The following is a 12,611-nucleotide window of genomic DNA, read 5'->3' on the forward strand; positions in this document are numbered from 1 at the left end:
TCAAGAGCACAGTCAATTGGACAGCACTCACCTGCTCACATTCCTCATACCATTAAAGATACTCAAAATGACAAGAAGAGAATCTTAATGAACCTTAATGTTTGGTGCTTCTCACCGTCCCTGATCTCTGGGGATATATTCAATGTCTCATAGTATTCTCTTTTTCCTGTCAAACCAATACTGTCTTCTGTAGTAGTCATATCCATCCTTGTTTTTCTTCCCTGCCACCCTCCACCATAGGATCAATAGCTCTAACTTAATCAGAATCAACTGTGTTTCAAAAAAATCACCTTCTGTTTGAAAACACATCTGTACCACACCTCCCTAATACTTGCAAAGTCTGAGCAAGCACTACAGCAACCAAAGCATCACACAGAACAAAGTGAAAGATCAGAGATAAAAAGGCTCCGGCAGCTGAATATGGATTTCAATCCAGTGCATCTGACTTAACCATCAAGCTCTTCTCGGAAGTGCCAGGCAACGAGACAAGAGGCCACAGGCAAAAACGGAGGCATAGGAAGTTCCACCGGAACATGAGGAAGAACTTTACTGTGCAGATGATTGTGCACTGGAACAGGCTGCCCAGAGATCTTGTGGAGTCTTCCCCACTGGAGATATTCAAGAACTATCTGGATGCAATTCTGTGCCATGTTCTCCAGGATGAACTCTCTATTTAAGCAGGGAGGCTGGACCAAATGACCCACAGTGGTCCCTCCCAACCTGACCCATTCTGTGATTATGTACTGCCCTCTTGAATACTGAATTGCCTTAAGAAAAAATACTCCAAAATGACATACACTCATCTTTCTGCTGTTGCACTTGTCACTCTTCCCTCCATTAGCTTCTTCCAGAGTGTATCAAAAGCTTTCCATCTCATTTTCACTAACTACTCTTTAACTCCTACATCTCCAATTTTGCCGTCAACTCCTGTCCATTAGACACTCCCCATTACCCTTCCCCTCAGAAGGCAGGCTCCCAAAAATACAAGGATACATCCATGCACCTATATCCATATTAAGATTGCAAAATAAGTAGTGAATGTGTCTAGGTGTCTGCTGCAGATAAGGTTATGTGTATTTTAATGCATATTAGTTAGGAAGATGACACTTTGAAAAGAGCCCTTTCTTTAATTAAGCCAAGTAAACACCAGTATTCTGCCAGAATCACAGAATAGCCTATCAAGGCCTCTCTTGACTTTAAAACACACTTTAAAAATTTCATGTCTGAAAATTTCAACACAGTTCAAATCAAGACACATCACAAGGAGGGGGACAGTGCTTCACAATTTCCCTTAGCCTGCAGAACCTGTTAGTCACAGGCTGGATGACATACAACAAAAAGACTCACTTCACTTAGCACTCCTGGAAACAGCTGCCATTGTCTCCTCTCCCGAAAGGAGAACACAGCTCAGTGCAATAGGTTTCTCCTCCCAAACACTGCAACAGGTTCTGTTTCATTATGGCTGTTGCAATAATGCAGTCCCAAAGGAATGGTGCTCACACAAGCCTATAATCCCATTTCACTGTGGAGCAGTTTTGTTTGTAAGCCACAAAGAAAGAAATCCATCCCAAAAAATGCTGACAGAAGCTAAACAACTGTGACATTACCAGAGCAAAAAATATGATTAATAGCCTCAACTGTGAGATGGAAAGCACATTTTATGAATGTGTGATGACCACAAAACTCATTCTTCTAATATCAGTAGTGTACAATGGGGAAAAAAAAAAAGAAAGCAAAATTCTTTCCCCTTCCTTTTAAATATGAGGCACTCATATAACAAAAATGCAAACTAGGATTTAGGCACAGGAGAAAATGAAATTAAATTCTTACTTTAGAGGCTCAGGAGGGAGTTTAGTTCCAGAAAGGTTAATCTGCATCAAAGCAAGTGAGCTGCTGAAAAACTGTTTGAAGGAGGGAGGGACTTCTTTTCCTTTTCTGTAAATAAAGAAATTCATTAAGAAGTAGCATTTAGACACTCCTCATTCCAATAAATAGTGAACGCAAGCCATCAGAAATGTAATGATCTTTTACAGTTTAATTGCTCTACCTTCGGCAGTTCTGTAATCAGTGGCTCTCAATTAGCTTAGAATTATAATGTCATTAAAATGTTGATTCAACAAACAATCCTCACAACTGCACTGCTGCACAGTAGACATTACTATCTACCTCCTGTTTGGGGAACTACAAAGAATGATCATTTAGATCTGGTTAACAGTGAGTATACTTACATCTCACAAGCAGAACATGAACAGGACATGAACAAAACCCTGAAATTGCTTTTTCACCACTAGAAATAATTACTCAATGCTAGGATATCTTAGCATCAATTAGGTGTCATCTCTGATAAGGACCCAAATCTTCAATCTGAAGAAAATGGAACCTAATATTTCCTACAATGCAAGTACTCTAAAAAGTAAATGTTCAATCTCAGACTTTCGAAGGGAGTTCCTCCCAGAAGAAGACAAAACAGGAAAAAAGCATTTGTACCCATCATCAAATCATAAAAAATACAAACTTTAAAAATCATATATAAAGTGGAATCAAGTCAGCCAGACTTCAAAGTGTGATGCTTTGTCCTTTAGAGACAAAAGACATATACAGAGTTTCTGTTGCATCAGTATCATACAAACACCTATTAGACAAAGTAGCTTACTTTACCAGACCTTTAGCAAAGAGCAGAAAGGTAAAGAAAATATTTTGCTTAGAATAAGTAGTACCTACTTCATCAAGCACTAAGACTTCTAAGGCTTTATAAAAAAAAGTCTTAGATTTATTCTTAAAAAGAAAGGTGCTACATAAGTGCAAAAAATTATAAGCCAAAATACTGCAGGAGTTGAGGGTAGTGACATTTAAATTGTACCTGTGAGAAAACAGAGTCCTTGAGAGGCTAAGGACAGCTAGATGCTGAAGACATCCACGAAGGAGGGCTCCACACACCTGGTTCAAAATAAGGGCAAATCATCTTAATTTATATTAACCCAAAAAAGTACTTAGGGATAGAAGGTGGGGAATGTTCCCTTGGTATTGAAATAGCAACAAAAATGGTCTTTACCATATCTAGTGCACACTCCGTGTTGGATAAATCCAGATGAACAAGGGCATTTGGCTGGGCCAAAAAATTGTACAGGCTCTATAATTATTTGACAGAAAGAAATACAGATGTTAATTTTTATATTATGACAACTGTTACTGGATCACTACCTGTCATTGCATTTTTGGCTTTTACTATAAAGTCACCTGAAACTTCACCTAATCATATGTAGTTTGCTTGTTTTTTTTTTAATAGTGGGGAAATGGAGCTCAGACTACACTTACCCAACATTTCTCTTAAAGCATAGGTCTTGAGTTACTGCATTTAGCTTTTGCAGCAGATGATAATTAATTAAGATGATAATTAAACAAAGATTTGTGATGTCACTCAGATTGCTGTTACATTTCAGAAAGGCTAATTGGTTCCTAAGTTAAAGCCAGACTCCTTAAGCATGAGGGAAGCAACTAATTTGCACCTGAAGTCCATGGTTAGTTCTTATTATCAGCTGCACATTACAGGTTTAAGGGAGAATATAGAACCAGTAACAAGATTTTAACATTGATGGCTTCAGTACTGCCTAGAATATATCATGTCAATGTTAGCATATGTAAAACTTTTTACTATACACTGTTTCCTTTTGGGCTCTTTTTAGTCTCAGAGAGCAACACAGAAAGATAAAAGTGTGACCTAATTCAGAGGAAAGTGGAAAGCTCCACTCCGCATGAAATCCAGCCAAACAGTGTGCACTTAACATTTCGAAAATAGATCCATCTTCCCAAAAATTAGGTCATTTAGCCCCTATAACTACAATGCAAGAGAGGTCCTCACTTTGAAAATTTCTGTGCTTTCCTAGGGTTTATTTTAATTGCTAAATAACAGGATTTCCTTGCTCCTGTTAGAAAACTGATGCCACAGATTAAGAGATCTCAGTATTAATAATCTTTATCTTTGAACCATCCCTCTGACAGGCTAAGAAAAGCCCAACTTCCTGCATTCATCTCTTAAAATCCTGTAGGTAGACTTTAGGTTTTTTAAACACTGCCTGCCAAAGATTTATTTATTACATTTTATTTTACCTTTTGTTTTTACATTATTTACTATGTTATTCTCTCAGAGTAATTCACTGTGTGTCTTTACTTACAATTAACTATTTATTTGCTACCTTTAAAACCCTGCTGTCCCTCTGACCCTTTCACCTCATGTCTGAAAAGGCTAGTCCTCTGAATATGCTGATGAATCTGCAAATAAGATATGTGAAAAAGCCATAAAGTCATATCTGACTGCACTTTAAATTATGAGATTGGTGGACTGTAGTTTTGAATCTTCTAAATGTTCAATACTTAGAATTCAAAACCCGACAGTTACATGCACATAACTTCTGATGTGAAAGAGAAATGCAAATGTAACAGTCAAAAAGGGAATATATACAAATTGAGAAGTAAATGGATTTCTTTATGGAGGAAATAGAGCTCCACCTTCGTGGCAATTGATAAACTGAACAAAGGAGTTTAAAAAATAATTACATTCTTCAAAGAATCATGGGTTTCAAAAGCACATGTCAAGGAGGTGCACAAATTTATTTATACAAACAAAAATATTGAAAAGCAGAAATTAATTCTTTACAAGTCAAAAGAAATTATTTGCTTCCAACCCTCCAATGAAAAATTTGTAATACTCTTATCATTAAAAAGATGATGAGGGCTTTTTAATGGCATTTTGTCACTTTCAAACAGAACTCAAAGAGAATGGTAAGTCCACTGAAAAAAAAGTTATATCCTTGCACTTTGCTCATGTATGAGCAGAAATCAAAGTCTAAAGGCATAAACTAAAATTATGTGGATTTTTTTTTAGTTGTGTGGGGCAGTTCTCTGACTTTATACCAAAGAGTAGAAATAAAACTGTTACTTTCTATCCCTACTAAAACTGCACAGAGATAAAGGCCAAAAAAGATCAGAACCAAAAGGTTATTGCCTGTCTCTCAACCGTTAATTAACACACATTCATTATCTCGCGGGGAGAGGAGAGCGCTTACTGAGAGATCATCTCCGCGGAGCGCGTTCCCTGAGAGGTCGAGATAGACGAGCGTGCTGGCGATCAGCGAGTTGGCACTCAGTGACTGGGAAAGGCTGTTCACCCCTGCCAAAAAAGAGGTCACAACTCAGCTGAGCCAGCTCCGCACAAAACTGGCCCAGAGCCTGCAAGTGCACAATTTCAGTGAACGCAGACACGCGCCAACGACCTCCTACTGCCATCACTGTACTGCAGCTGAGGAACACAGATCACCAGGCAGGTATGAGACCTTTCCCTGGCACAGCATGCCCAGTTCCCCCTGGACCACACTCTCCCAACTTCCCTGATGGAGCCACAGTGTGTTATCCATCCCAGATCCAGGATGTATCCAGATCCATTTTCAAACCGATTTTAAAGCACAGTTTACTCCATAACGTTAAGCCAGTGTCTTCCTACAAACAATTATATTTAGATAAAACTATCTGTGGAAGTAGATGCAAGCATCTGTGGAAGACCAAGTACATTAACAATTATAATTGCTGGAACTTCAAAAGCAACTGACGAGACCTAAAAATTAAACATATTTCAATTCATGTATTTGCCTGTAATTCCATAAAAATAAAATAATAAAATAATTAAAAGTACCAAGAGACGCATAAAGACTCTCGGTTGCTTATCAGAACCAACACATATTTTTCACATTAAAATTAAAAAGCTCACATTGGGAACAAACCAGTCAGGGCTTTCTTCCATTGAAACTTTTCAGCTTTTCAAAATACAAATTAGGACATGGCTATTTCTGATTCCTTCAAATCTAAATTCCATCTGAGGGCTCTGCAGCTTATAATCAACTTATCAATTTATTGTAGATGGTCTTTGCTGCCTTTCAAGCACTACATGCATGTTTTTTCTTACATGTATAAGCATCACTGTATCCTTTAGTTGATACAGCAGGTTTTTTTAAAGTGCCTGGCCAAAGCTATACAGAAGACAAGTGATCTACTACACGACATTCAACAATTTCTCAAAGTTAATCAGTGAAATTGGATGGGCATTTAATGGATGAAACACATCCAGTCTTCACTTAAAAACTTACGAAACTGTTTTGCCAGTGAGGATGTGGAAGAAACAGCTAGCAAGCTACTGAAGACAAAAATACCAATGTCAGTGCTTTAATTTTCTGAGCTTTCAAATATTAACAAAGTCTCCCATATTAGTAGTATGGCTCCTGGTTTCAGGAGGCTTTTGAAACTGGAAAGTATCAAAGCACAACAACGCCTTTGTCAAGTCCCAAATCTTTTCTGCTTAGCATCATTTTTCTTTTAGCCTGAGAGGGTGCTGTTGAATCTACACCCTGTTGCTAAAGGTAAACTGCAAACTAATACTTTCTGAAACTTCAAAAGATCTAAAAGCCCTTTTTAAATATGTGACATTACAGCTTTGGATTCACTCTAGTGAGCCTTCTCAACAACGTTTGCAAGCAACACCAAAAAGAAGGAACAAATGCAATTTTGTCCTGGTTGCTCAAAGGTAACTAATTATCAGCTGGGGTTCCAGCTGGGTTCAACTAGCAGCAATTCAGCTGTACAACCAGGAACCAATTCTGGGAATTCAGAAGCAGTGTCTGAGTTTGAGGGAGAAGAAGAGCCAGCAAACAATTAATAATATTGCTGCTTGTTTCATGCTTTAAAAGGGCCAACTGCTCAAAATCAGCCACATCGGTGAAGGCAAACAATGTGGATGAGGGATTTTTTTAATTAGCCACTGGCTTGGACTCAGAAAAGCAAGCTTTACCTTTGAATGACTATACTAGAATTTTCCATTTAACCAGAATCTTCAAATCAATAAATTTATGTTTGAACTTCACACTACCTCATGCTATACTCTAACAGTAATCTCACTTTCATTTGCAGACAATCTTTTATGCTCTTTTACCACTCTCAGGAGGCTCAGACTGTTAACAGCTCTCAGGAACTTTGAGATACAATATTTGAAGAAAGATCAGCTGGGAAGTTGCCACCTGAACCTCACTTGTCAATCTTAGAAACTTATCTCAAATAGAAAGCACTTTTAAAATAAGGTCAAAACCTGTGAGGGTTTGTTCTGAATTTATGAAAAGCTTTGAAAAAAATTTTAAAAAGATAAAAGAAAAAAAAAAAAGGTTGGAGGAAAAAATACATGCACTTTGGAGTCTACTGAAACCAAGATCCAGGGACTCTTTTAGACTTTCTCCACAGAAAGTATTACAAGTTCAAAAATAGTTTCCCAAGTTAAAACCAAATCATTACTGTCTTCTTAGGTTAGAGAGGAACTGACAGCTTTGCAGCAACCTGAGTTGCTTCAGGTCCTGAGGGTTGTAAGAATTCCCATTTTAAGACATGGCATATACTATTTTTAAGAAATACTGAGGAGCTTCCATGGGACAACATTAATGGTAACATGTTAATCTGAAGGTCATCAGTATTGGTCATACTGGAAAATATTTTCAGCTTTTGCTTAAAGATTATCTTTTAAAAGGATGTTAAAAACCTTCAGATTCTTTTAATAACCTCAGAATTCACTTTCACTGACAAGAGATGTGTGGGTGAACTTCATCAAGCTGGCATTTATTCTTTATGAAGAAGGAAATGTTGCTAGAATGTTCTCTCAACTCAAACTTCACAATCGCTTGCTGAAATAATTCAGCTCATGTGAAGAAAAGTAGAGAATGAATGAACACACCAGAACTGCATAAATTTCTGTTAAATTCACAAGTATCTCAGTTCAAGAGTACAAGTTACATTAGTCAAGAGTCTTAACCAACTGTCACCAAAAATTGAGTTAGCAGTAGAAAACAACAACCCCAGAGTTCAATAAAAGTATTTTTAGTGAAAATCATTATTGAATAAATTCACGTTAGGATTTATTGTTAACGTAAGCATAATAAGAGCCACAGGCACAATAAAACAACAAAAAGTCCTTTACCCCACCCATATTTCCCCAGGCTAATCCTTGAAGCTAAGTAAAACACAGACTTTGCACTTCACAGAGCAATAATAAACAGGATAAAAATGCATGGTTCCTATCTGTTATCAACTGATGTCCTTCATACTGTTAACTCAAACATCCTTTCCAGGTCATAAACATCTCCAAAAAAGCAGCCATAATGTCAGAGTGGTTTTTCTATTTTTAACACCCATTACCTATACAGGAGACCCTGGGTTTGTGCCTTTTACTGTGTGAGAGGTCACTGCTCCTGTTATTTGTAAAATAAAAACGTAAAAAATCCTGAAAGGTTCTGGCTTCTGTTTCACTGCAGTAATTGCTTTTAAAATATACAACCATTTCAATTACAATACCAAATCAGAAATTTGTAAATTTCTGACCAAGTCACTCACCAACTATTGTCACAATGCTTGGTTTCATAAAATAACTATGTACAAAACATTTGGAAATTTCCCTACATATTTTTGCTTCAGACAATTTTTGAAGTGCATATGAAACATATCTTTCATGTCACTCCTCATTTCAGTCTTCCTTTATAATACAGGTTTAAACTTAACCCTTAGAGAAGCAAGTCTGATTTTATCAAAGTGCTGAAGGGTACTCAGAACCTAGCCCAGGGTTCAGCAACCCATGACCGCAAAAAAGGCAGCTGCACCGTTGAGAAAATACATGTAAATAATGGACAAAATTAATCATTTTATAACCTGTTAAGAAAAAGTATTCTTTGTATGTACGTCTGAAAGTTTTAGAGGAGAAAAAGAGGCATACTTATAAAACCTACCTTTAGGTGACAAGGAGGTTTTAGATAAATTTAAATGCTTCAGTCCCTTTGGAAGTTTGGCAAACTGGATGCTCAAAGATGACACACCTGTTGGGAGAGCAAAGACAAAACAGATGTCTTCAGGTGAGCTTTGTGACCTCAGGTTTTCCCAGCAAATCTCAGCAGGGGCAAACTGCACCACTGACACTTGAGGAGGAACTGCACTCACTGTGCAGGTGGGCCCTGTCATTTTAGAAACCTTTTACTGATGTAATCAAGATCCCTGCTTTGCTAACCACCGAACAGATAGGAAACTTTGTTTTTAACCATCAGCAATATTCCTTAATTAGTTTTAAAACTTCGTAATACACAAATACTTTTGGGAAGGAGTCAAAGTGAAGCTATAACACACACCTAGCAGTCAGCACTTGGAAAATCTGCAAGCTTTATGTTTCAAGAAAAAAAAAAATTAAAAATCCAAGTGTGAACTAAAACCCAGCAATGCTGTTTCACACGAAACTTCAAACTATTTTTATTTTCTTTTAAAAGGAATGGTTATCAAGGCAAGTAGGGCACTCACATTAGCCAACATCACCCTCTTTTTCTGAGGTAAACCCTAAGAGCCTGAAACCTTTATCAAGTCATAATGACCACTTAATTCCCTTACAGCAGCCTGCAGGCTACCAGCCAGGAAACAGGCTTGGAAATGCCACAACTGCTTGCAATCCTAAAGAGTAAAAACCTATTAAGATGCTGAGACTGGACTACCTCAGCACAAATTCAACAAAAGAAGAAAACCATAAGAAGGCACTTTTCATTAAAGCCTTTACCCAGTGTGTCCAAGTTCCCAACTCCACAAATTTAACGGTCCATTTCAAGCAAAAGATTGAAATTTGATTAAGAGGGTACATCCTAAATAACAATGCAACTAAGCTGTGAAATATTTATTAGAGTAATAAATCAACATAGAAACTCCAGGCTTAACCTGAGGTGTGAAATACAGTTGTCTACAGCAATTCATTTGGAGAGAAAAGGGCACAGAGAAAGAGGGTAAAACCTTTTACTTGATTGAAAACATAGTAAATGAAAAAGTTGATACCCTTTGCACATACAAAGACATGAAACAGTCTGTGAAACTGTAGGTCACATACCTACATTCACTCTGTTTTTATTCTGTTCTACTTATCATTGATAATGGAGGAGTCAGCTACCTGGCAGATAGTGTGGTAGGGTCTTTTTTTAATGCTCTTTGTAAAAGTGCTGCGTGCAACACCCATGCAGCTCAAAACAATACACACTTTTTTATTTACATTGCTAAAGTATTAGATCCATGAGACCTTGGAATCATTTATTGTAAAGCACAATGGTAACCATATACCTTCACCAATTTTCAGCAGGAATGAATCAAATCACACTAACAGGATTTCCTTCCATAGCTCTATAAGGACAATCACTATCACTAAGGATACAACAAATATAACTTTTGCTGTTAAGCATTTTTACTAAGATCTGCAGTAAATAGTTTTACCTCTCCCTCTTTGTATTTAACTAACAATCTGCAGACTAATTATTGTTCTAGCCAAACTAAATAATTTTCACATCTGACTAGCATAGGGGCTAAGTTATATTTATATGATACAGAAATCAGGTACAGAAAAGAAAAACTGCTTCTGGTTACTCTGGCCCTCAAACACCCTTTAGGTCACTCATTTTTGCTAATGGCATAAGAGAGATGAGAGGTAACATGGCAGAAATGGAGTTAGCTGCATCCAGGCACACAGTTTGGAATTTGAGTACTACTAGGCTTCAGAATGTTTGTTTTGCATTATTTTTAACAAAATATGAGAATAAATTCTGATCCTAGTAGAGCCAAAAGTAAAACCACCATCACTTCAGTGTGGCTAGATTTTTACAGAAAAGATTGATAACAAACTTTCCAGGTGTTAGTCTCACAAATATTGAAAGTACCATAAAGGACAGCCAAACACAAATCAAGAGACTGGTCTCAGTAAAAAAATCACTGCATATAAACACTGCACTGTATTTGAACTGAAGACAGGTCCTATGCTTTAGGTAAACTGAACCCACTTCCCATGCTGTTGGAATACAGACACTTGCATTAATATGTAATAATATCATGCCTTCAGTTATTGGTACTCAGCAATATAAAATAGCTTAGTGCATGTTTATGTTCATACAAGGTCCAATATGCTCTTCTCCAAAAGAAAAACAACTCTGTGATTTCCCTTATAACTGCAAAATAATCTAGTTCCAGTTCCTGCAGGTGATTTTTCAAAAGGTATTTTCCAAAATCCATACGTTTATATGAATCTCCACTTTAACTTGTGAAATCCTTCCTACCACCCCAGTTTACCAAAGTCAAATCTACCTTGCAGCCAGGGAATTTTCTTGAACTGAAAAGCTGCAGTATTTGCACATTACAACTGTAATTAATTTCTAAGTACTCTATAACCTACCTTGTTCTAATGAAAAGGTCAAATCTTAATTGCATATTTGATAGGAGAGGCTGAGATAATGAAAAAACCCTACTAATTTCTCCAAGTTGTAGTTTCTGCATTCCATTTCTGTTTTATATGTGGATACTGCGGAATGGCTTCAATCTATAGGTTTGTTGCAAAGAAAGCACCCCCATGGATATGTTAAAAAAATGAAAAAAGATCCCCTACACTGCAGAGTACCCAATGTTTGGTCAATTGTTTTGCTTCCAGGATAAAAATGAGTTCCTTAGGAAAAAAAAAAAAAAAAACAAACAAAACCTTTCAAATAACACAACCTAAATACACTTCTTCAAAAGCAGAATCAACAATGTAGCAGCCTTTTTTCCAGCTTACAGCAGAAATTTCTGTTAAATGCAGTAGGCCTGCGGCACATTGTAACAATAACAGTTCTTCAGTGAAGCACTGGCTTTCATGTGATGAGAATTCTTAACGAGGACAAGCAATAATCAGCAGGCAAGAGGTACTCAGAAGACTTAAAGCAATTCAGGTGAACAATTTCAAATAAAAAACTACTCGGAATAGGTTAAAAACAAAAACATTATCATACTTGTTCTAGTCAAAAGAAAAGTGATACAGATGTAGAAAGGGAAAAAAAACCCTTCCCAGCTATTTTTCTCCTCACTGAACCACCAAAAGAGACACCTACAAAATTCTGTGGTAACAACACTCTGAGTCCATCAGGTTGTAATCAGAATGAACAGCTTTTCTATTTTGAATCATGACAGCAAAGAGAATAGAACATTTACCCCAGACAAACCAAATAAAACAAGAAAAGGTTCACTGTGTAAAATTCTTATTTTTCTTCTGGCCCAACAGGAGCACAAGATAGTCTGATCCCAGAACACTGTGTGCCTGGAATGCATTAAGTGAAGCAAATGGAAATCTCACATGGGCAACGCTGAAGGGTCAACTCCAGACTGAAAGAATGTAACCTTATTTTAAAAATAAATGCCTCTTGGGTGAAAAAAGAGTAGACAAGGGAGAGGAATGACTTGATATGTACTGAAATCATGCCTAGCAGTGCCTAGTCTGAGAAAAGCTGAGCTGTTCAGCTTGATTTTCCATCTTGCAGAGTTAACAGCACTTTGCTCCATAGGAATGCCAGTATTATTGAACCTCACAACAGGGCAGGCCACCACAGAACTGAGAAAAAGAGATAATTTTCATACTGAAAAAAAATATGGCATTACAGCTGAAATAAAAATACAAAACCATCAGAAAAATGCAACCAAAAAACAAAGTTGCCTTATGCTTCATCTTTCTAGTGATTACACTGCTTTTAAAAATGTACACCTCTTAAAAGCTA

At 37.0% G+C, this 12,611-nt stretch overlaps 1 protein-coding gene across 3 annotated transcripts in view; it reads right to left on the minus strand.

The window, feature by feature from the left end:
- CARMIL1 (capping protein regulator and myosin 1 linker 1) overlaps positions 1–12,611 on the minus strand; it is a 187,605-nt gene that overhangs the window by 75,971 nt on the left and 99,023 nt on the right. For all 3 annotated transcript variants that reach the window (XM_059856927.1, XM_059856922.1, XM_059856928.1), the window contains 5 exons: positions 8,808–8,894; positions 5,064–5,167; positions 3,053–3,130; positions 2,861–2,937; positions 1,831–1,935 (listed from right to left, as the gene is read on the minus strand). In XM_059856927.1, coding sequence (XP_059712910.1) covers positions 1,831–1,935; positions 2,861–2,937; positions 3,053–3,130; positions 5,064–5,167; positions 8,808–8,894 — 451 coding nt within the window. The remainder of the gene's footprint in view (positions 1–1,830; positions 1,936–2,860; positions 2,938–3,052; positions 3,131–5,063; positions 5,168–8,807; positions 8,895–12,611) is intronic.

The sequence above is a fragment of the Haemorhous mexicanus genome, chromosome 1, assembly GCF_027477595.1.
Source record: "Haemorhous mexicanus isolate bHaeMex1 chromosome 1, bHaeMex1.pri, whole genome shotgun sequence".
NCBI classification, from domain to species: domain Eukaryota; kingdom Metazoa; phylum Chordata; class Aves; order Passeriformes; family Fringillidae; genus Haemorhous; species Haemorhous mexicanus.